Below are 25,749 nucleotides of genomic sequence, written 5' to 3'. Positions count from 1 at the left end.
AAGTTCCAGCTGTGGGATCTGTGAGATGTGAGCTTTTAGTAGAGGAGTTGTTTGTCCATGTTCATGGGGAAACATCATCTGTGTTTACATATTTTTCAGACTTTGTGTACCCGCTCTTTGAATTGTTTGTTGTCTTATCTGTGTTTGGTGGTCATAGAAATGGTTTTGCTGAGGTGTTAGCTGAAATTCTGGACTTTCTGTGGATACCACACGTTTACAATTACATTTACACATCTGACGCTACACCCGGAAACGAGATGTTAACCCCTTAACTCCCAGTGGCAGAGGCAGCTGGTGCAGTCAAGCTAAGAATGAAAGGTTAGAGAAATTATAGGCTGGAAATCTGGATAATGAAGCACTAAAGGTGCATGGATGGAAGTTATTGTGCATATTATGAATATTTCTTTCTTTTCACCATCTAGAAGATGTTAGATTCTAATCCTGCTTTCTCTCTGTTCACCTGATGCTGATATTCATCACATATTGTTTTTTCTGTGTTTAGAAGGAAGCAACTTCACAGAATAAATTCATCCAGCTGACTTTTTACCTTTTAGTTAGTAAATCCTGAACATTTCATCCTTCTTTGACATAAATATTTGATTTTATAAATGTATATAAAGAAATATGTTTACTGTTGTTTTTTAAAGAAAAAACTGCTGATAAACCTGTTTATGTGTTTAGTGCAGCCTTTCCAATCCGAAGCGCCATTTTTCCCTCAGCCAGCTAAATAAAACTCTTTTAGAGCTGCAAATGTTACGAGACTTTTCAAAAAGGCAAATTAATATATATATATATATATATATATATATATATATATATATATATATATATATATACATATTTTATTTTTTTCTCTAAATGAAGAGCCACCATAGGATATATGTTATTTTTAAAGAACCACATTTTTATTTCCATTTTTAGGTTTTAAAATAAAGGAAAACATAAAACCTTTATAAAAAGAGGATAGACAGACTTTCTTTCAAGAGATGTAGATATCTGTGGGAAATGATGTAAAGAAAAAAAAGAGACATTTTGTACGTAACGTTGTGATTAATCGCGATTATTTGCAGCATGTCATGCGATAAATCGCTATTAAAAATTTTAATTGTTGCCCAGCACTAGTGTGTATATATATATATATATATATATATATATATATATATATATATATATATATGTGTGTATATATATCTATATACCTGGTCCCATCACTCTGCATGTATAAGGGAAGGGGAGAGGGCCTCTGAATGTTTATTCCTTTTAAAGGGGGGCACGGTAGAAAAAGGTTGAGAACCGCTGCACTAGTCCTAAATTACCAAACAGTGCCAGTGTGAATGTCCCCTAATTTTTATCCATTCATTTTATATCTTGTTGCATTTTGTTTATTTTCCCCACTCCAATGATGTCCTCATGAGTTGTTTATTTATTTATTTTTTTTGTTTGTTTGTTTGTTTGTTTGTTTGGTTGGGGTTTTTTTAAACAGCCATCACGCACATTCAAAACCACTAGTGCGTTGATGTCCAGTTGCTAGCTTTTGACCTGATGTTGTAAAGCAAAACAAAGCTACCATATGCCATGTGCAGTTTCTCAGCCCCAAGAAGCTGCATGGCAACGATGGCCCCAGAAATGGGTATAACGAATGTCAGAGTGCCATCAAAACGAGTCAGAAGCACAGAGTTTTAAAGTCAGAAACATATGTAGTGCTGCTTTAAATCTTCAATCATTGAGAATACACTCTTTTTTTAATGTCCTTATTCCTGTTGATAAAACTACTGTTTTAACAAAAAAAAAGATAATCTGTAATAAATGGCCATAACATCTGATTGTATTGTAAGTACAATCAGGTATGGAATAACGGCATGGTTTGGCAATCTTTCCGAACTGTCTAGATCTAGGCTACAGTGCTGGTACAGACCTCCACGGAGGTGATGGGGAGGACTGAAAAATTCTCCCTTCAGTCCATCTATGAGCATTTTGTACTCCGGCAGGCGTGAAGGGTAATGTCGGATTCATCCGACATACTTCACAGGGAATATGAGCTCCTGCCTTCTGGCAGAAGGTACAGAATCCGAAAATGCAAACTGAATTGTTTCAAACCCTCTTTTGTACCTTCCTCTGTCAAAATTCTAAACAGCTCTTGATCTGCGTACACGGTGTAGTGTGCAATAACTGAGTGTTCTGTCTTTGTGACACTTAATCTTTCAATCTTTTACCGGACGTGTAACGTGTGTCACGTATGTAGTGTTGGTTTTTAATGTATATTGATTTATTTATTCTGTGAACAGGAAGTTACTACAGGAAATGAGTCCACTGCAAATGTCCCCTAGGGGACAATAGAGTCTGTTCTATTCTATTTTATTCTATTTTATTCTATTCTATTGTTTTGCCTAAAAGTGAATTCCTTGTTTAAAAACTATTATAATAATTTATAAAAAAATATATATTTTCTTTATCTGTAACATAATTTGAGTCATTCAGCAATGGCAAACTCCATTACAAACCACAAGTTTCTTATTTTGTCGTGTCACATTTCACACCATTAAATTAAACATGTCAAAAATTGATTTTCCCCTAAGCTCTGCCTAAGTCAACCATAGGTTTTCAGCGGGCTGTTAGCTCACTTTGGGCTGGAATCAAGGGTGGGCCGACACTCCATGCAAAAATTAATCCTGCCCTGCTTTCAGTAGGCCACTTTTTTGACACTGCAGCAGATGGTGAAACATACTCACGTTTACTGGCACGCACACTCCAGCCCCCTGAGAAGTAACCTCGCCTCCTCTCTCAACTTTTCTCAATTTTTCTCCCCAACTTTTACTCATCAGTCACTTCCTCTCAACACCCTAACTGTGCAAACTTCAAAGTGATGGCTATTAGGAAGGAGAAGGTTGCTTGAAATTGGCTAAAAATATATTTGGGTTGCTTTGTGAGCATCATTGCATTCCCTGACTAATAAATGTGTGGTTTTTAAATGAAAGAACACAGCATGGCTGTGTGTTTGACTTGTGTGTCGCTTCAATGGAAATATCTACCTTGGAAATGTGCCTCCAGTATCTGTTCAGTACACATCTGAAGTATCTGCTGAAAGCTACTGCCACACAGGTCAGGAAATAAAATTAACAGCCCACACAAGCTGCTATATATGTTGGCATATCAGGAAACCATTTACAGTGTTTTACGGCTATTTGGTCCGACTGCTGTTTGACTGCTATAATATAAAATACAGACAGCCGAAAGACATTTTTCTGAGAGACTTGCACAACATTTGCAGAACATAATGTGCACCACTGACATCACCTCAGAAGCTTTTGTCACAATATATACAGCCAGGTTTATATGATCTCATTGTGGTTAATAACCCAGTAAAACATTTCTGGATTTGATCCTTTTGTTTCTATAAAAGCTGAAAAGGGATCTGCTTGGTAGTTTCAGTCTCTGCACACTGTGTGTGTGATGCATCTCTGTGTCTGTTGGTGATAAGCATCAGGTTTAAGGTCAACAGATGCAGGACAAACCATGGCCAAAGGCTGACGGATTACACCACCCTGATTTACGATGCAAACACACACAACCACAGGAGCTTCACAGCACACACAGAACACAGAGCTCTTGCATGCGGACACATTTTAGTTGTGAATTATGTGTAGCTGTGCAATCTTAAGTATATGTAAGAACGCACAAACACAGGCATGCAAGTGTCAAGTGTTGGCGCCTGTCAAACAGCAGGGCAGATGGGAGGCAGGCTGGTATGAGAGCAGACCGGAGTAAATACCATCACCTATTATAGACATGCCAAATGCCACCGCTACACACATACAAACAAATATTCCTAAATCCACAGTTCAAACAGAGGGTAGGTGGCCTGAAGACTGCATCACAAACCATCAATGTACTTTACTTTTTGTACCAAATTGTTCAGCTAATGCTCATAATGCACTTTTTGTATAAAATGTATTATCATGAGAGCAAATATGCATGGCTTCACAATCAAGGCTCAAACAAAAGACAAGAAAAAAAACAAAAGACAAGAAAAAAACGCACCCGAGCGAGTCTTGAGAAAACTGATCAATTAAAAAAATTAATCCTTACCTTTGTGATATGTCACTTGCTTGGACTGCATAGAAAAGGTTCCCATCACAAGACCCATGTTGACTTCTGTGAGCAGGAAGCTGTGCTGGTGAGTGTGTGAGCAGTAGTTGTGTGTAATTTGTGATCAACTTAGTCCATCAGCCAACCGTGTGTGTAGAAGTAGAGATATCACTTCTCAAGCTGCCTCACACCCACACAGCTTCGCCGCTTCTCCTCGAGGGTGTGTGAGTGCGAGATTGTGTGTGTGTGTGTGTGAATGAAACGGACGGCGCACATGCACTCTAGAGCTACCTTTGTCTACGCTGTCACTGATGCTGCCTATTTTACATGCCTTCTGTCTCTCTCTCCACTCCGTAAACCCTCCCTCTTCCTCTCAGTGTGTGTCTCCAGCCACCAAGCTGTCATCCCATCAATTCCTCTGTGCCTTTTTATGTATTTGCTTCTCTCCTTTTCTGCTCCCTCTTCCTCTCCTGTTTGTCTCAGTCACTCTGGCTTTGTGTCTGTCTGGTGGGGAACGAGGGGTAGCACACTGTTGCACCGGGAAACAGAGACAAAGAGGAGAGGAGAGGAGAGGAGAGGAGAGGAGAGGAGAGGAGAGGAGAGGAGAGGAGAGGAGCACGCAACTCAGTGGAAAATAAGACAGAGGAGAACTGAGAGAATGACAATAGAGAAGAGGAAAGGGTGAGGAGAATAGATGAGCTGGGTGGGAGGAAAGAAGGTGAAGGAAAGAGATGGACTGAGATGAAGAGAGCAAGAGGTGAATGGAGATAAGGGAGAGCAAGACTAGTCTGTCCCATTTTGCTATTCAGCACACATAAAGTCTGACCGTGGAGTGTATTTACTGCTTTATCTCAACCTCCACAAGTCTGGCAGGTGGCGCATGTATGTGGCTGTGTGTGCGCGATTGTTCTGCCAGAGGGCAGGTCACCAACAAAATCCTGTACACCTGACAATTTGCAAATTAACACATGCTAGTGTTTGGATAGATGAGCTTTATCAGAAATGTTATCATGTCCACTATCACTCCTAGTGTGTCACTTGGCTTTGTCACAGCCTCAATGTCGCACCATGATCCACTGGTACTTCTCGGTGGGGGGTTTTTTGGCTAAAAAAATGCAGGTTTAAAGCTGTGAAAGGGTGAGTTTTTGTCCTAATCTTTAGATTTTTCTTTCCTGAACATAACTCTTCCACCTGTTCATAACCAACTGAGAATCATAGTGAGATGAATAAGTAAAAATAGACAAACAAACAAAAACAATTCCATAACAGAATATGAAATAGCCGCACTGGTCCAAAGTGCAAAATGTTGCACAAAACAACCACTGCTTTCTTTGTACCCTGTTCCCCGGACAGATAAAGATTTTGTTTCATCAGTATGTTGATGCCTTACGCCTCCGATGTGATGACAACCACTAGATAGGAGGTGCAAATCCCCAGGCCTTTGTAACACTGAACGCTGACATGCAAAAGACTGATTTTTTAAATAGTCATTCCACTTTTTCCTTCTTACTCACTTGAAATTCCCTAATTTTCTGCTGCTCTCACATCAAGGGGTTACGTTTTAAAGTATATCCTTTTTCTTTTTTTACAGGTGTGTAAAACCCACTGGCTGATCACGTAAGAAGATAACTGGAAGCGCTGCTATGAGGGTGAAAAAGAAAACACATGTAATGTATGGATTAAAAGTACAGAAACTCTCAAGTTAAACTCTTTATGCAGCACTCCTGCTGAAAATTAAACACACAATTTTTTTTTTCCTTTTGTATCAGAATGAATAGAAAATGAGCTGCCTGCGGAGAAAATACAATCGCTTACAACCCCCCTTGGATGAAATAAGTAAATAAAACATCTGAGGATTATGTATCACAAATCATCTGTATCAGTGGAGTCCTCAGCTAATCATGTCAGAGTGGTGTTATCACAGAGTTGTTTCCCAGCTGGGACAGTCTGCAGAAAACATCTGCAGCCCCTGACCTGTCCTGACTGTGGCCATGTTGCTCCCTCGAGGCTTCAAGTCAGCAAAGATTTCTGACTAGTATGAAACACTGTGCTCATCATACGTCATATGAAGCTGGTGCTCCAAAGTCAAATCGATGCACCTCCAGCAAACAGTGGTGGCCAAGCTAACCAAAATGACTAATATTGCCAAGAAAGATCCAAAAAAGTTGTCACGATGTTTTTGTATAGATGTTCACACTAGAGAAGGTTAAGCAATGTGACGGCATAGATCATCCGATTGTAAACATAAAAGAAGTTATGCGTTGAATTTGGGAAATATCCATCAGTTCATTTCCCTTATCGCTCAAACTATCTGGTGCTTCTGATGAACTTCAACACAGCCAAGCAGAAGAAAGCATGGAAAAGCTTAAAAACCTACAAGTTCCTTATGTGTAGATGGAAGAAAGCAGTTGGGCTTTAGACACTTCATGACAAGTCCAGCATTGTTTTTCTTTGTGTAAATATGCATTTAGATGTGTGACAAAGTGTTTGATTTAACAACTTTAGCTTCATCTGTGCTCAGACACCAACTATCCCGGGTTTGTTTGTATTTGCTTTCTCTTTAGTACAGCTAATATACATTAGCATCTGTTTAAAACAAGGCTCAGACCAGTAATAATGCATTTAGTTCTGTTTATTTGTTTAAAACCGTCCTGCCTTCGCCATAACACCCTGCTGTTGTGATTAGCAAGCTGCACTGATGCTGTTGATGGCAGCTCCGATTGAAATTCCTCACACCACTAGAGTTAAGAAAACAATTTACAGCTGAGCCACTGCTCTGGTCGCGTTGAGACCGTATAGGCCAATGATAAAGTCATTAGGTCGTGGCATTCATTAAAAGCCTCTGGCTGCAGTAGCTTGCATGCTGGGTATGAATGCAGAGTAAAAACAAGAAGGAAGAGAGCATAAACAGATGAAGAAGAAGGGAGGAGACAGATTACAAGAAAAATGAGCACAGGGGGGGAGGAGTTTGTGTCAAAAAATGCCATTTTTGAGGTGTGCAAGATCTTACCACAAAGCACACCTCTTCTAGCGCTGCAGGAAGAAAAATCTAATAGTACTTCTTTAATGCAACTCTCGCACAATCACACATGTATGTACATATGAAAATATATGCAAGCACACACTGGTTACAGCAATCAAGAATGTTAACGCATCAATAAAAGAAAACAGGTCTTTGAATACACACAACAGCAGTGACACAAGGACATGCTGATTAAATACAGAGAGCCAGCCTGAATAGGCGAGATAAGGGAGAGTGATTTGCTGTAACAACAATGTTTAACGTCAGTGAAGGGGTTACATGCAAATCCATCAGTGGAGAGAAAGTCTTGGTCCAATCAAGCAGTCAAAAACCAACTGGATGAACAGAAAAAGCTCAAAGTGTAAAACTGAAAACAGGCTGTTTTGATCTGCCTCTGCAGAGTTGGCATTTTATAAATACCAAGCTGTAAGACAAAGCTGGATGAATTTATCTGAAGAATAGAGTCAGATATGACTGTATATAGGATTCCTAAAGCTAACAGGAGAATCACATTTCTGTATGTTCAGATAGATGTTGCTATTTGATTAAATCTCCAGAAGACTGAGACGACCTCGATGTGACATTGTTTTCAGGACTAAATCACAGTCTAAACTTTAAACTCAGCCTGGATTATAAACTCAGAAGACTTGAGTTAAATGTGTGTGAAAGCTCCAGGATAGCCATATAATTAATCTTTGGTGAGATTGGCTTGTTGGCTGGAATAGAAAAGAACAACTAAGAAATAGAGTGAGTATGTTCTCTGGGGAAAAACAAAAGCATCAGTCATTTCAGGAAGCACACAAAGACCCCCTACGTCTATGCTCAGGTGAAAAATTTCACAGGCATAAGAATTATGACTCCAGTCTGTTTGGAACAAAGAAGACGACAAAAAAATCTGTCTTTCTACAGCGGCAAAGTCTGCAAGAAGAAGATGGATGGGATGACAAAACACTGAATTGAAAGAGACAACAGCCATCACTACAGTGTTTTCCTGTAAACCTCACCTTACCTTTACAGTGTGAAGCAAGAAAACATTCTTTCATCTTTAAAAAAAAAAAAAAGTGATGTGAACTTAAAACAGCTGAATGTGTTTGATGTCATGGTTTCCAGAATACAGAAATTACTGATGGTCAATCAACCTTAGATCATTCACAATGTTAAATTCACAGATTATAATCTGTATGTGTTCACTGTAAACAACATCCTGTACCCATTTAGCTTCACATAAGCTTCTGTGTTGAATCTACAGTTAAAAGCTCAGCTGAAGCATTTCTGTGTGGAGTTTGTATGTTCTCCATGAGTGGGTTCTTTCCAGGTACTCTGGGTTCCTCCCATATCCAAAAACATGCATGTTGGGGTAATTTACATTTCTGAAATCCCCCTTGGAGTGAGTGTGAGTGGTTGTTTGTTTTACTATGTTAGCCCTGTGATGGACTCAGGATGTCCAGGGTGTACCTTGACTCTCACCTAGCAGCTGGGACAGGCTCCAGTCTCCCCAGTGACCTTGCACTGCTATAACCAGTCCTTTTCTCTGTAGCCTAACAAGCACCTTGACAAGAATGTAAAGCTGAATTTGATGCACTTCAGACAGAGAAATCTAGAACTTGAGATTTTAAAATGTAATGTCCACAGTTTCAAAGTGTACAGTTTATTGGCCTAAAGAAACATTTGTGTTTACTGTGCAAGTTGCTCCCAAAATGAACGGTTCTTTGCTTGTGTTGTTTTTCAGTGTTCAGAGTCAGAGCGTTGGCAGCTGAAATGTGAAGATCTGGTTCTAAATGCACCAGCTCCAAACCAATTGCTTTGGAAGAAAAATATCCAGAGGACTTAAATCTGGTATTATAGTCTGGAAAAGACAGAAGCAGCCATGGTACATGTAGTTTAACTTGGTTATGATGTTTTATTCTTATTATTATTAATATTATTATGGACTTTTTTGCATGCATTTCCTAAAAGTGATTTATTTTCAGCCTTGGTAATTAATCATTCAGTGATTTACTGACTTCTTTCTGTTTTTTCCCCTTGTACTTTATATAAAAGCTTTACAGCCTTTACACTTTTCTTTGCATTTAAATGAGATCTACCAATCATCATGATTATCTTATCATTTCAAAGAGATCTAGATCATAACACGCTGAGTTATTGAAGAAATACTTCTCCAAGTCTTTAAACAAGAAACCCAAAACAACTCTGTGCAATAACACTGTTGGCAACAGGTCGACAGAGTCCATCCTCACTGCAAGTCATAAAACGGTTACATAAAATGAATCTATTATTCGTGTTGATGCAAACATAATGAACCAAGAAGTTGTTTCATGTTTGTGCAAATGACTTTTTGGCTCATCGTGTTTGAACCAAAAGGAATAATAGATTCATATTACATAACCGCGGCATGAATGAAACGGGTTCGGGTTCGTCACATTAGACCAAGCACCAAACTCTTCCGAAACATTAAGCCTGACATCATTTGTGCTGCTGCTCTGTGCTGTCCAAACTGCTGTGGATCAATCTGAGCGCCAGCAGCCTCCTCATCATCATTTATTAACCATTACACAACAGACCTTTAACAGGATGGAGATGGCAGTCTGGGTGAATAAATAGAGGGGGGAGTGGGGTAGGGGTTTGGCCGTGGAGTTGAAAGATATGAAGTAGTTTACTACAGAAACAGAAGGTGTTGACAGCACAGAAAGCAGTGAGCAGTCACTGAATAATAAATACTCTGGTTAGCTGCTGTCCAGTTTTATTAGATTAAGGCTGGATGGAATCTGTCATAGTGATGACCACACAGAGGAGAGAAGGAGGTGGCTAAGACAGCAGAGAGCGCATGGGGAAAGAAAGATCGAGTCAGAGAATGAAATGAGACAAGATGGGAATAATTGCAGAAACTGAGAAGAGGAGAGTAGGGCAAACAAGCTAATCAAGATGGATAGACTGTGAAGGGGAAGAAAGCAGAAGCTTGGGAGGGAAATGAAGATGTCAGGGTAAAAGGTGAGGAGAGAAAGAAAGATGCAAAAAAAAGAGAGAGGAGTCAAACTACATCAGGCCTCTGACACACTCTCTGACGTCTGAGTTATCAGGAGCAAAGGAGATGAACTCAACCATCCTGCCAGACATGAGATGACGTGTTATAACACAGAGATCTGCAGGCCAGTTTTCTTCTAAAAAGAAAACCAAACACTTCAGTTGCTCCAACACCAGACTGCAAATGAGCTGTGCGACAAGGCCAGACTACAATCAATCTGCAGTAAACCAGTTTGCCTCTAAACACATTGTTGTTGTATGTAAATAATATAATCCTGCCTTAATGTCTCCTTTCACCCATATTACAAAAAACAGATTGGCTGTCAGGCTCACACACAGGACACAGCAGTCAGTCTCGTTTAGTTTTCACAAAGAAAGACGACATATGATAAAAGTTTTGGGGGTTTTTTCTGAGCTTAAGGGAATATATTCAGATATCAGAGGGTACAACCAACTCAAAAACACAAAAAACAGAAAAGAAAAAGAAAAAATACATGTCATGTTTGACTCCTTAAGTGTGAAAATATCTCATTTAGTAAGCGCATCAAGAGTTGGAGAGGAAACATCTCAGAGGGTAAATATCCAGCCTCATCACCTTGATCTACAACAAACATTAAATTCAAAATATGGTGCATTTGTTGTAGCTTACAAGTGGAAAGTCAAAATTCTTTTGATGTTTTTTTTTTGGTTGTTGTTGTTTTGCATTGATGATAACACTTATTAAATTCAGTAAAGTTTGAATACTACTAGTGTCCTTCTAATATACCTCAGCACATGGAAATTTTCCTATTTGTAATTCACTTTAATAGCATTCTGTCATTTCAAAAACAAACTCCGCACAAGTAAGCAGTTTACTACCCCAATTTCAAAAACATTGGGACACTATGTAAAATGAAAATAAAACAAGAAATAGCAAAATTGAATGATTTGCTAATCTCATAAACCAGGGGTGTCCAGTTCTGGTTTTCAAGGGCCACAATCCTGCAGATTTTTTGTTTCCCTGCTTCAACACACCTGACTTAAATTAATAAGGCATTGTACAGAACTTCATATGCTGTTGGATCTATTTAATTTCAGCAAGAAATTAATTGAAAACCTGCAGGACAGCAGCCCTCAGCCAACTTTGGACACCCCTGTTATAAACCTATACTTAATTGCCAATAAAACATAAACATAGCAGATACTGAAACTGAGACATTTCATGAAAAATATTAGCTCATTTTTAATTTGAGTGAAGCAACACAGTTTTTAAAAAGTACAGCTGAAAAAGTAATTGGCACAAATAAAAAAAAAAATCACTGGAAGCATCTGACAACTGATTAGGTTAATTGGCAAAAGGTCAGTAACAAACAGGAGCATATCAGAGAAATAGAGCCTCTCAAATGTAAAGATGAGCAGAGGTTTACCATTCTGTGACAAAGTGTATCTAAAATTGTGGAACAATGTCAGTAAAATGTTCCTCAATGTAAAATTGTAAAGACTTCAAGATACCACCATCTACAGTGTATGATTTCAAAAGATTCAGAGAATCAGGAGCATGTGAGCATGGGACTAGGCCGGAGGTCAAAACTTGATGCTTGTGATCTTTGGGTTCTCAGGCATCACTGCATGATTCTCTTCTGGAAATCACTGCTTGGACTCAGTAACACTTAAAAAACAACTGTCTGAACACAGCTCACCCTGCAACCCAAAATTTCAGTTAAAGCTCCATTATGCCAAAAAAGCTACATTAAAAAAAGATCCAGAAACACCACTATCTTCTCTTATTGAAACTTTAAAATGGTCTGAGGCAATGAGGGAAAGTGTTCTGTGGTCAGATGGGTCAAAATTTGAATTTTGAAAACCACTGAACACTGTGACCTGTGGACTAAAGAGGAGAGCAACAGTCCAGCTTATCATCGACAAAAATCTGCATTTCTGGTCTTATGGAGATCAGTAGCTACATTTACATGGGCAAAAATATTCTATCTATCTGACAGAAATCATTCTGATCACAGATTCCTGCTGACATGTTTACATGGTCACCAGATAAAGTGATTCAATCAGTTGTACTTACAACTGATCGTAACCTTTTTAACATGTATAGTGCCTACTAGCTCAGAAGAAGAGGGTTTTTTTTTATTTTGAACTTTTTAACCATCAAAATGCTCATTAATCCTTAACTTTGAGTTTCAAACAAAAACGTATCCACCACAGTCAAGTTCTATTTTGCTGCCGCCATTTTTCAAGTCTTCCCTGAAACTCATGACATCACATGACCCCCACGTGGTTCCAGCATGCGCAGACACAACATCCACCACAGAAACGATCGGACTGACTGTATACATGGTTATTTTTTCCTGCTGATCCCGATCATGTGGTTTAAAGGTTTAAACCATCCCTCTCAATCGGATTAAAAATCCTATCCAATCGAGGCTGATTGGATTAGCTGGCATGTACACATGACATAATTTTATTATGTCTGGACGTTCGATCGGATCAGACGTGTTCCATGTAAATGCAGCAAGTGACTATGGTGTGGGCAGATAGTGGGATCTTCAAAGTCTTCACAATTTTATTTTGAGGAACATTTCTATGAAACTGATTCACATATAGACAGTTTTAACAGGAAACCCTGAGGACCTGGAAATTCAGCCACAACACAGGACGTTTAAAAGAAATAGGTTTACTGAACAGAGGTCAAGGATATTACTTTGGTCAAGGAACAACACTCGTAGCTCTGCAGTGGGATGAGACAGGCGGGGTCGCCTGGCAGAGAGAGAATGATAATTGGAAGAGGACTCTGGGGTGATAGCCTGATCACATGGAGAAATGTTGAAACCGAGGATACTTTTCAGCACTCCTGCCTGTAGAGTGATACCCCAGACACTAACAATGATGGCTGTCAGTGATGAAAAACAGGAGGAGTAATCCAGGATCACAGTTTGAAATTAGGGCACTAGACAACTCCATAGTTAAAGCACCAATCCAAAATCCAGATACGTGGTCAAACACAGGAAGGCAGATGTCAAGATACTTAACAAGAGGATCTGTGATCAAGAATCAGTGCATAGGTTGATGTCCAGGTAACTGGAAAGTAGAAGAGGTCCATCGTGGGCAAGGTGAGAACAATCCAGGGACATGAACCTGATCAGCAACTTGAAACAAACAAGAGCAAGGAAAGAATGCTACTGCTACTGGCATAATGCCGTCAATAATCTGGCAAATAGGCAGAGAATGGAGAGAGTTTATGTAGTGCTGCGCACAGGTCAGACAGAGAAACAATTAGGCAAAGCCCAGGTGGGCTTGGCATAAATAATATGGTGAGATAATACGAAGTGCAAACACATATTAAACACAGATATGGCATGGTGGAACTGTGAACCATGACAGCTTGTTGCATAATGGTGAACCTCTGCCCATCATTACATCTGAGAAGCTCTGCCTTCCTGAAATGCTGCTTTTATACCCAGACATGTTATTGACCTGTTGCCAGTTAACCTAATCATTGCATTCTGCTTTTCTTTACAGTTTACATAGCGTCCCAATGTTTTTGGAATTGAGGTTATACTTACATTACAGTCACCTACAAATTGAAACAGCATGTAGAAATGGTAAAGTCCAGTGTTTAATTAATACTGAGTTATTAAACACCCAGCAGTCCATTACCTCTCAGAAAACACTGACCCAGATCAGTGCATGATTCACCTAAAAGAGGGATCAGTAGAGTCCAGTGAATAAAACTCAAAACAAGATCACAGCTGACTTATCTGTCTAGCAGACTGATAGTGGTTACAATGAGTTATTATAAGGACAGGGATGTATTTTGGTGAATCTGTGTAGTTTGTAGTCTGTGGAGCTTTTCTCCATGACAACAGGTTTCCTTCTTCAAGGCCACAGCAGTTCAATTTTTTGTCTATATAAAAAGATTCACTACTACCTGCCTCTCACAAACTTTATGCTGCCTGTCAAGATGTGAAAAAAACAGCTCTTTGCAGCCACCATGTGATCCACACTCTCAAGCTAATACACAGATGACACATTTCACAGAATTCACTAGGCTCTGGTCACCTTGAAGTTAAAACAGAATGTAAAACACTAAGGAAATGCTGTTCATCCAGCTACTCTTCTGCTTGAGTGAAGTATTTACTGCTTCATCTGCTATAACTGCTTTACAGACAGCATCACCTTGCCTGTGGGTGCTACTGAACTCCAGCCCTGTTATCCTCCTCCGGCTACTATTCCTAGGCACAGAGAGTTGGCATATGACACACCAGGGTTTGCTTAGTCACAAGAGGGGGTGAGGGTTCACTTTGCATTTTTGTTAACTGCAGCTACAGTCACGTGAAAAGAAAATACACCCACCTCTTTAAAAGGTCTTAAAGTTTGGTAAAACCACAGATGAACAACAGCACAAGACATATTAGAACATGTTATTTAGAGAGAAAATTAGCACAGAAGTCAATACGGAAGCAGTGTGTGCAAAAACAAAGTATACTCAATGATTCAGTAGCATGTAGAACCTCCTTCATTACCAATAACTTGAAGTGATTGTTTTTTTTTTGTGTGAAGTAATCAGTCTGTCAAATCATTGTGGACATTTAGCCCATTCTACTTTACAATACTGCTTCAGTTCATTAAGATTTCCATTAATTTATATAAAGTAATTCCGAATTTACATGGAAAACACATTTAATCTGGGGTTTGGGAAGGGTTTTGATTGGACAGGGGGCGGACATGATGTATTTACGTTTACCGGAAGAAAACAAAATCCAGTTCCTGCTTCTTTTTGTTTGTAATCTACAACATGGAAGACCACATAATAAGAACCATTTTTGCTTTGATATGGATTATAGTTTTGAAGCAGCAGCTCAACACCAGCATGCTACTTCACTTTGATCAGCTGAGGAGGAGGAAGACAGAGTACAGTACCATGGTCTCAACAGGACATGGGAATGAGCAGAACGACCAGAATTAATTTAAAGCGGAATGAACATATACATGACTGAGGAATTATTCAATTTGGATTTAAAATCAGAATAAATCAGTCACTTAATTTGGATTTATATTTCATTCGGAATGGCCATTTTCATTCAGAATTAGGTGTTTGCAAGGACATTTAAAAGTGGATTTAAGTTTTATTTGGAATTACAGGGGAATCAGAACTATCCCGTAAAAGTGGCCATTGCAGCTGAGTTTCATCTTATGTATCTTGTCACATGCTAGCAAGAGGATATAATCACACCAGCTGTTTTTGAACGTGCACCATGGCTGATTCACCAAAGAAATGCAAGAAGACATTATCAGAGGAAGAGAGAAAAAGAAAGAGAGAAAGAAACGGATCAAGAGATAAGAAAAGAGTCAGGTTGAAGGCCTATTTATGCTCAATGCAAAAAGACGGTTATGCAGATGAGCGGAGAGTTTCATCCATCTCGTGCGTTGGTTACGCGCCTCATTTGGTCTTTTTTCATGGAGCTTAACCATTCATCGCTTAATCCAGAAAATGGAGCAATACCATCAGAAATCACGTGGGCAGTGCTGAGCAGAATAGCTGACATGTGACCAGTGAAAGAAACAAACCAGAGAAGAAGAACAGGATCGGGAAGAGAGGGATAAAGCAGAAGAAAAAAGACAATCACAACTGTTGAAATTGTGCAAGCTTTTGTAGAAATGCAATTCTTTTCTGAACCAGTCTATTGCAGATTTGATGCAGCTGTTGGAATTTTCCTCTAGTAATGGCCTGAGAATCTTGAACTCAAGTACAAAACTTGGTTGAGGGCAGTGGTTCCCAAGCATTTTCTGCAGGGCCCCTTTTCATTTTCAAAAATAATGTCAAGCCCCACTGATCCCACTATCACATGTACCCTGATGCTTACAAAGAAACACACAAAGAAATGTGCCATGAAATAGTCTGCTACTTATAATAACTAAAGGTAAAACCATGACAGTGGCAGAGGGAGTTATCAATTCTTCTGCTATAGTGTGAGGTGTTTAAACCAGGAAACTACAAACTACTTCAGGTGAGTTGAGCATTTGATGAAACAGAAGCTGCTTTAGTAAAACAACTCTGCTATTTATGACAGTTGAGTAAATTATTTCTAAAGTAATCAATAGGCTTTTTTCTGTGTTCAGGATGAGAAGTCCCAAAGTGGTGTTGTAACTTGTTTGGCTTCATACTGTCATATGCTGATATTTTGAGAAACACAACTAACTGGGGTCTCTCTTTATTACCCACCATTTACCATTACCATCACTCGATCATTACCTGGTCAAGACTAGAGCAAGACATGCCTCATCACATTTGCTTCTTTGTTTTTTATTTATTTGTCTGTCTGTTATTAATTCATCATTGTTTGCTCATTGGTACTTGCAAAAATCCGTCTGTTTTGCTAGCAGTGCAAAGACTATAAGTTTTATTTAGCCTAGCTGCTGTGGTTAGCTTAGTTTGGTCATGTGACCACTGACATTTGAAACAACTGAGTGACTTTTGAAGCAGCTGAGTCAACCTTATTGGTTCGGTTTGTAAAGTGAATCATATAGCTGAAATGAACTATTATGTTTTTTTTTTTTTTTTACTTTATAGGAATGAACGAGTGTGTCAAGGGAAGGATGTTTCTGTTTAGCCACATTCGCGTTGCAGGTTTTGTTTTCACAACAGGCTGGATTTAGAAAATAGTCAAGTGAAAGCCTTTATTGTCATTGTATGTAAGCCATACAATGTCATTGGAGTGCTTAAATTGGAGTATAAAATCTAAGAAATCTAATGGAAGTATATTGAAAAAATATTTACAGTAATTATAGTGATAACCAGTCTTTGCACAGATTTAGTTTGTTATTGCACAGATTGAGTTGTTTACATATTTTATTTAGTAAGGGATTGTGTTTAGATCCCTGATGGCTCTAGGGAAAAAACTGCCTCTGAATCTGTTTGTCTGGGTTTTGTGAGATCTGTAGCTCTGGCCAGAAGACAACAGGTTGAAATGGTGGTGACTGGGATGAAATGAGTGCACTGTCCTTAAGAAAGGGCAGAGAGATCTTCTGAGCAGTGTTTATCCCTCTTTGCAGATCTCTCCTGTCTGCTGCTGTGCAACCCGCATACCACACTGTGTTACAGTACACCAGTACGCTCTCAGCGGTGGCTTTATAGGAGAACCCCAGCAGCTTTTCCTTCTTCTCCTGAGTCAGGAAATGGTCACATCTGAGCCTTCTTCACACCGCTGCAGTGTTAACAAACCAGGAGAGGTTTTAGGTGATGTGGATGACCAGGAATTTGAAGGCATGGCCCCTCTAAAAGCAGTCCCCTTTAATGTTTAGAGGTGCTGGGTCCATGCTGTGTTTGCAGAAGTCCAGGAGGAGATCAAACTCTTTGTTTACTCCTTTTAAACTCCAAACATATCTGGCCCATTTTCACCTTCATTACTGCCACAGAAATGGATGAAACGTTCTGTTCTGTGCACCAAAACTATTTTGTGGGCAGCTGTTCAGTGTCATCTCTCTGGTCCTGTGACTTTATTACCAAAATCAGACCCACTAGTGGAAAGAGTTGATTTTTCTTTCTCTGGATCTGTTTGGTCTCTTTCTTCATACATCTGCTTTACCTTCTCTGTCTCTTCATTCCTTCTCTTTATGAACTCTCTAAGTCAGGTTAACATCCTTTTATCGATTTACATTCCTGTAATAAAGCCCCACATTTTTTTAGGTCAGACTTGCTGTTAAATACTTCAGATTCATCTCCTCAGTTGATGTCCCTGTCCTCTCTGTGCTGTCTCAGTCTGTATACAGGTGACTGACATCATGGAATGATAATTACTGAGTTGATTTCTTTTGTATTGATGATTTATTGATATTGAACAGCTAGATAACAAGCTGAGCTCTCTATTTTCAAAGCTAACCAAAGAATAACATAAGTGAACATCATGCTAAGATTTTAACTAAACAGGGGCCAGCAAGTGTTTTATTTATAAAACAAGGAGCACCTACTTTATCAATAAAATCCAAGTTTTTGCTGTTAACTAGTTAGTGACAAAAACTTACTTACAGTATATGTTAAAAAAAACAACTCCCCATTTATCAATTTCATTAACAGACTCACGGTGTTGCATGCAGCTGCAGATGCAGTGAAAGGTGGGGACAAAAATGTGGAGTGGCAATAAACGGACCAGATGCTGAGACTTCAAATGGGAAACTTCACTGCACTGTGTTCTTGACCAGTGGTTCCCAACCTGGGGTCAGGGACCGCCCCAAGGGGGACCCCCAAAGAGCAGGGTGTCCCCAAGGCTTCAACATTTAGATCCATTGTAATTAATGTCCACACATTGTCCCTTTTTAAAGAACAAGAAATAAGACTATTTGTTGTTAATTTAACTTTGGCTTTATCAAAGGACAGAACTCAGCCAAAATACATTAGTTATCATGAGAATCTCGCTTTTGAGCATAAAACCAAGCATGGTTTCAGCGTGGAGTGGGGCAGGGGGTCCATGGCTTTTTAGAATCTGCATGAAGGGGGTCCCCAAGGAAAATAGGTTGTTCTAGACCATAGGTTTTTCCAGTGGGGACCGTGGTAAAGTAAAGGGAGCTACCCTGAAGCTAGCTGAAGCTTTATCCAGGAGGAATCACCTTGTCGCTGCCTCCAGACCTCTGTTCCATTAACACAGTCAGACCAGGGGCCTGTTCCAGAAAACGGGTTATGTTGAAACTCCGAGTGTTTGTAAAGTGCAGATTGATACAGAAATATCGATATTTCCAATACCAGCTTTCCATATTTTAGAATCGATTTCATGTTAGAATAACAGTATGTTAGTAATTTGGGGTAAATATGTAGTAGCAGTCATGTGTGGAGCTGAACAGTAATGGCACATAGAAGCGTTGTAGCAACAACACAAACCTTAAATATCTGAGAGTCAACCATAACACAGAATATAATTAATTTATGATGAGGAAGAGGAGGAGAGGAGAAAGACAGGTGCTGCTAGGGCAAGACAGGCGTCGCTCGTGGAATCCTTTGATGCTGCAGGCAGATACTATCAGGTACTATCAGGTATTATCAGGTACTAATAGGTACTAACCACTATTTAGGTATAGAGGGAGAAAATGTGGAGCTGTGGATCACTGATGCTGAATTTTGGGAAAGTAGTTTTTATCTGTCTGCAAGAATCAGGTTGATGTGTTGATGTTCAAACAACAGGAGTCTCTGTCATTCCTAAGACTAAGGCACCCCGTTTTGTTGTTTTGAGTCACAAAGTATTCTATAAAAACTGAAGTTTCACTTCTTTTCCCTTTTAGGGTAGCCTGATTTGGACGTGATCTTCAAAACATGTTAATCTTTGTACAAAGTGTTGGTATTGAATTGGTATCACTGATACTGGCCTGAATTTTACTTGGTATCAGATAGGAAAGAAACGCAAATGCATTTGAATAGCACCTAGCGGCTACTTCCCTTCTTAATTCATTCAGAATAAGTAAGAGTATGCATATACTTTCACACACTGTTTCTGCATTTTGGATTAGGTTTTTTTTTGTTTGTTTGGTTTTTTTTATCTCACCAGGTATTAGGTGTGTTATGTAGTTCATCTGAGGTTGTGTCTACCTAACTTTCAAACTTAATAAGGACCAGATGATTTTATATTATGTCCCAATACATAAGACATTAGAACTGAAAGAGGATGAAAGAGGATGCACTTTCTTTTTATTATGATACTAAATCTTTAAACAGCACCTTAGTGCTTATTATCAACTGCATATAGGCTCCTCCAGTAGCCCGCCCCCCTCCCTAATATTTTCCTTCTTCCATCCTCTTTAGTACATGGAAGTGATAGAAGCATTAACTGTGTTCAGATTGATGACTGATTGCTTTGCTGGGTGGAGGATGGCATCTCATCCGCAGTGAGTCTTTTCTATATGAATTTTTTTGTGCTATATTATGCATTAAACATCTGCTGTGCCGCTTAAGGAGCATTAAAAGTGACTTGACTTCATTTTGGAGCTGAGCAGCACACATACATACACACACACACACAGATAGACAATAGGAAAAGCAGACACACATAATATACATGCACCTCAACAATATTGTAAGTCTGCTCAGTCACATGATACAAGACAACAATCATGTACACAAACTTTTCAATCACTGTTCATGCTCTGTGTTCACACTTCTCCTCCTTCTTTTCTCTGAATACAAACCATCAAAATCCCCCGACTCAAAGCAGGGAAGAGGAGACCCGAAACGCATATCTGATGTAAAAATGAAGCTACTGAATATTTAATCAAGTGCGTACAGGGACTTCCACAGAAATGAGTCCCTGCGCCTGATGACAATGAACCCTAAAAATCTGCCTCGATGTCTATCATTTATCAACTGTCAGAGAATAAACTGCCTTCTCAACAAGCGCTCCGGCAATGAATATTTAAAGCTTCATTTGGTTAAAACTCCACTTTTGCTGTGATTTGTTCTGGGAATACCTTCTTACCCTGGGAGAAGAAGAAAAGGAATCTGATGCCCTCTGCTGTGCAGTGACAGAAACACAATTTAAAATAAGAAGCTAACATCTGAACGCAGTTCCCAGAGAGATAAAAATGCATCCTATATTAAATAAATTGGTGTTAAAGTCCTTGTATGTTGAGTTTTTAAGAGTTCATGTATTTTGTTTTTTCTTTTCTGTCGGGGTTGTAAACAGTCCAGAAGAAGGTGATGAAATATAAAGATTGCATGTTGTTACTCCTAACACAGAAGCATTTTGATGCCTTTAAGTTTCTTGTTTGGTGTAAAAGTTTTCTTCTAAGGTGGTTTGTTTCTTCTTTTAACTGAGAAAAGAAGCACATTTGAATAGATCAGAGGTGTGACATTTTGCTTTTGTAGTTACTCTGAGGGCAGAAAGAAAAGTTCAAACTAAGAGAAAAAGGGCAGAGCAGATGTCATGAGTAGTGAGAATCTTCCCTGGCAAGGAGAACGAGGGCTGCTGTGGATTACCAGCAGGCTGCCACCAGGTGCCTTTAAATGTGCCCAAATAACTGCAGGTTGGCAGTGGGGAAGCACCAGAGGGCAGGCTGCATGGAGAGGATAAGTTAAGTCATGCAGGCAGTGTACAGCCTGGTGCTGCTTGACAGGATGTTTACAGATTTTTTTCAGAAATGACAGGATGCTGAGGAGAAGTTTAGGCCTTAAATCTGCAAAGAGTGGCAGACAGGCAGAGATGAAGTGAACATAAAACCAGAGCGATGAAAAGGATTTGGTGTAATCAGCCTGTAGCTAAAGGAAGAAAGCAGAGCTAAAGGGAGGTCTAAGATCTCTGTGGAGTAGCTGATTGCTTAAAAAAAAGGTATTTATTGGAATTGTGGGTGTTAATAATACATAGTTGTTAGTGACTGACAGGTAACATGGCGGATTACTGGCTGTGGCTGCAATGAAAAAGAGTAGATAATGAGGCAGGAACCATTAAAGATGTACAGGATTGTAATGGGTCTGTTGCCTGTGCTGCAACCCAAAGCAAACATATCAACATCTGGAGACTAATTTATTTATCTTGGTCTGGAAATAATGAAGTAAAACAGAAATGCACACATACAAACACAACAAAGTTGGGTCCGGCCCTTTTCACTGCATTGACCTACAGGGATTCCCTTAACCTATTATCTAATGATCTATATAATTCAGATCAGTAGTGATTTCAAGCAATGTCCCCATAACATATGTAGTACAAATATACAAACAAGCAGCACCCAGGGCCATATGATCAACATCTCATGTATGTAAGCTTTTTTCCCTTTTTATTGTACACAACCCATCAGATGGTCACATCTCATGCTTTATTATACTGTCATATTGGCTTTGATATAGACTCTTACCATTTAAATGTAAACCTTTATTTATTTTTTCACATATTATATACATCTTTTTCACATTTATTTATTTGATAGGAACAGTGCATATTAATGAAGACCTATAAAAATAGATGTAAAGTTTTAATTTCACATTACACTACACTGTTTTTCTAAACAGCCACTTACTCCAAAACAGAGTCACGTGGGGCTGGAGCCTATCCCAGCAACTGTAAATCGAGAGGCAGGGTACATCCCGGACAGGTTCCCAGTCTAATACAGGGCCAACACAGAGAGACACACAGCCATTCACACATTTAGAGATTAATCTGATATGCATGATGTTTTTGGACTGTGGGGGGAAGCTGGAGCAACCAGAAAGAGCCTTTTCATGCTTGGAGAGAACAGGCAAACTCTATACAGAAAGGCCCCAGCCAGGAACTTTTTGCTGTGATGTGATGGAGCTAAATACCACACCACCACACTGCCTTTTTTTAAACAATCCTTTAATATAGCTTTAAAAATATTAGCATAGTTTGAGGTATTTATAGATATTCTTATATGGTAAGTAAAAAAAGACATGCAAGGTAAGACCAGGATGACAAATCTTTCCACTTTATTTCTTTTCAGTGAACTTGTCTTTGGCCATAGCTACCAGCAGAGGACAGTGTTGCTCTGACAGATGGTACAAAGTAAAACCCCTGGAGGAGATCCATTTAGTTTCTGTACCCTATCTTTCTTTTTAGTACATTGAATACAGCAACCTTCCATATTTTCTGCTTCATCAGCCAGGCTGCTACTAATGTGAGCATCCTCACAAGGACTCTTGGCAACAGGTAGAAATGACCCTGTGTAGCCTCTACTTCAGCATCTTACCCATGGAAATTATTTAGTGACTGTGTGAATGGACCGACAGATATAATGAATGAAATGAGATTGTTAAAGCACCCTGACTTTTATATTTTACTTACTTGTTGATCAAGCATAAACTCTGAAGAGAAGGGTTAAACAAATGGTGTTTTGCACAAGGTGGATACCTTTGCTGCCATTATATAGGTATTCACATTACCTCACACATTCATACCCCGATAAATACATCAGGAGACAATGTGGCATTCAGTGACTTGCCAAAGGACACTTCGGCATGTAGTCTGGAGAAGTGAGGGGAAGCCTGGAATAAATCCTTTCAGGTTGGCAGACGACTGCTCTTCCTTCTGAGCTAAGTTGAGTAATTTAAAGATTTTAAAAAGCTGCTGCAGACACTCAAGTTATGCAGCAGTTTTACCATCTGATCTTCTTCAACTGTCTGGCAAAATAATCTTAAAACAAAATTATATTACTATATTAGACACCATTAAGCTCCATCAAAGAAAACCTAAAACCCAATTAGACCACTTTAGATTAGCCTCGTTTTTCATTTAATCCAAAAGACTTCGTAAACAGCTTGCAGCTATCCGGTTTCTGATGCAGACATAATTTGAAAGTGACAAAAATCCACCCTAGTTCTCATTAAAACTCGCCCAAAGAAAGAAACCACCGAGAACATGCTTGATAATTCATTTTACATATATTAAAAAAAGAAGAAGAAAAAACATGGCCTTCATTCACACTATTTGCTGATTGGAAAAATGGGGCACACAGCAGGAAAAGTTTAACCCAACATCCTACAGTGAGCAGCTGTAAACACAATCCACAAGACTACAAGCTGGAATGACTCTTTAAGGAGCTTCTGTATGTGTGTATGTGTGAGACTTTGGCTTTGTATAATTGGATGCAGCTCCCAACAGAGCTTTGAAAAAGTGCAGATGTGGACTCTGTGTGTGTGTGTGCTAGTCTTATATTTGCAGAACCAGATCTCTTGGTCCTGTAGCTCATTTGCTTATTGTCTGCATGGGCATTTTAATAGTTGTGTGTTCACCTCGTGTGTATTTTTTACATACATGTGCATGCATATATGCATGTGCAGCATTTTCTTGAAAGCTTCTCGACTGTTCATGTTTCATTCTTGATCCTCTAAAGAGTTGTTTGTTATATAACCCAAACCTCAACATCAGTTCCTTCATGACGTTTCGAGAGTGTGAGACCTGGAGGGCAGTTCTACCCACTGTGGCTGCACGCTTGAGCCATCCAGAAACATGTGTGAGCATCCGAGTATGTCTTTGTGTATCTACTGTATGTGTGTGACTGACAGATTTCTTTGATGTTTCCCATGCCTCCGGACAAAATGTCAATTGGTTCAAAGAGCATTATACTGTACATGTGTGTAAGTGTGTGTGTGCCTTCAGGGGAATGCTGTACAGTTTCCAATGCTTCAAAACTTAAATCACCAAAATAGGATTTAAAATGTACCACATTGCACAACAACCACATTTGCTTGCAAAAAAAAATATTAAATAAATAAAAATAAAAAACAGTGGCACACACATACGGGTCGTAACAACCAATGCCTCACAATATTAAAGCCCTCTTCTTCCTCTCAGCATCATGTGTCCCCACTGCCACAGCGACACGTTTTATTACTGACATTCATCACGGGAAAGCAGTCACACACACACACACACACACACAACACTCTACTCTGTATCAATCATGTCTTTCTTCTCTATTAGCTGCTTACTCCCTTCATCTCTGTCTCCTTCACTCCAACCCTCTGGAGAACACAATGAACAGAACGAGGTCGACTGCAGACAAAAGTGAAGATGGAGGGAAGTAAAGAAAAGAGCTGTAGCAGCTGAAGATGAAAGATTTACTTGACTCAACTTTAACTTCTGTTTTTCTTACATATCTGTATTCATTTGTAAGCTTGTCTGTGACACTTTTCTTGTTCACAATACACCTACTTGTTTTTGTAACTTGACACATCAACCTTCCATGAACTCTAAGAAAGAAAGAAAGAAAGAAAGAAAGAAAAAATCCATTGAGTTCATATTTAAGCCCTAACATACCTTTTATAAGTGTCCCAGTGACCAGTTTGTGAAGAGTTGAGGCAAACTTTACAAGTCCCTGTTTGCAGCGTTTGGCACAACCCGTCATCCTGACAGCGACCCAGGACACAGCAGGCTGGGCAGGGTCGGGGCAGGTCAGATGTTTCCCGATCCGATTCAGCAGCAGTTTTAGATCAAACTCTCAGTTGCAGCAACTTCTTCTGATGCAGCGTGTGAATCCAGCACTGATGAGGAAAACAGAGGCTGCTCCGGTCTGCTCACTGTGCTGCCTTTTCGTCCCGCTAAGCTGGAGGGAAGGAAAAGAAACAGTGATCTCCTGCTGCTTTCCCTGCATTCGCTTCCCCCACTCCTCCCTCCCATTCTTCATCCCACCTCTGAATGTGTCCAAATTAGTGACTGCTAGTAACTGAGAGAGAGAGAGAGAGATGTGTATGAAGAGAAAGTGAGGATGAGAGAGGTAGAGAGAGGTGTTAAAGATTTCTGTGTCAGAGGTGCTCTTACTCTCCAAGTTTCCAAGAAACTTCCTCTCAGTCTGCAGCCAGCCTGTGGGAATGAAGTAATGAAGAAATCTTGTAAACTCCTCCTAGTTTTCTTTCTTTTTTTTTTCCTCCTCCTTTTCTTTTCTTCCCTACTGCTTATCAAATTCACCCCCTCGTCGGAGGGAAAGCAGTAATCCACTTTCAGCACCAGTGACAATGGACAGCTCCCACAATGCAGAGAAAGCACACAGAGCGTGCTCCCTGTCTCTGCGCACACACATACTGTACACACTTCTTGTAACCCCCCACAACCCCTTACAGCAGAAAAAGACACTTTGTGTTTATCATTTAATGAAACTAAGCTGTGTGTATACGGACAATCTTTTATAAATTCATTAGG

At 39.5% G+C, this 25,749-nt stretch overlaps 1 protein-coding gene across 4 annotated transcripts in view; it reads right to left on the bottom strand.

The window, feature by feature from the left end:
- LOC121642832 (Kv channel-interacting protein 1) overlaps positions 1 to 25,152 on the bottom strand; it is a 65,897-nt gene extending 40,745 nt beyond the window's left edge. For 3 of the 4 annotated variants that reach the window (XR_006010974.1, XR_006010975.1, XM_041989810.1), the window contains exon 1: positions 24,871 to 25,152. Coding sequence is in view for 2 of the 4 variants with exons in the window: in XM_041989810.1 (XP_041845744.1) it covers positions 24,871 to 24,958 (88 nt within the window). In the remaining 2 variants the exon portion in view is untranslated. Of the gene's footprint in view, positions 1 to 4,086; positions 4,587 to 24,870 lie in introns of those variants that run through there. The other variant, XM_041989812.1, reaches the window with a different exon arrangement.
- Between the last annotated feature and the right edge of the window lie 597 nt (positions 25,153 to 25,749).

This window comes from Melanotaenia boesemani, chromosome 7 (assembly GCF_017639745.1).
Source record: "Melanotaenia boesemani isolate fMelBoe1 chromosome 7, fMelBoe1.pri, whole genome shotgun sequence".
NCBI classification, from domain to species: Eukaryota; Metazoa; Chordata; class Actinopteri; order Atheriniformes; family Melanotaeniidae; genus Melanotaenia; species Melanotaenia boesemani.
Note: the sequence above shows the minus strand (reverse complement) of the source record. Positions and strands in the feature narration are given on the sequence as shown.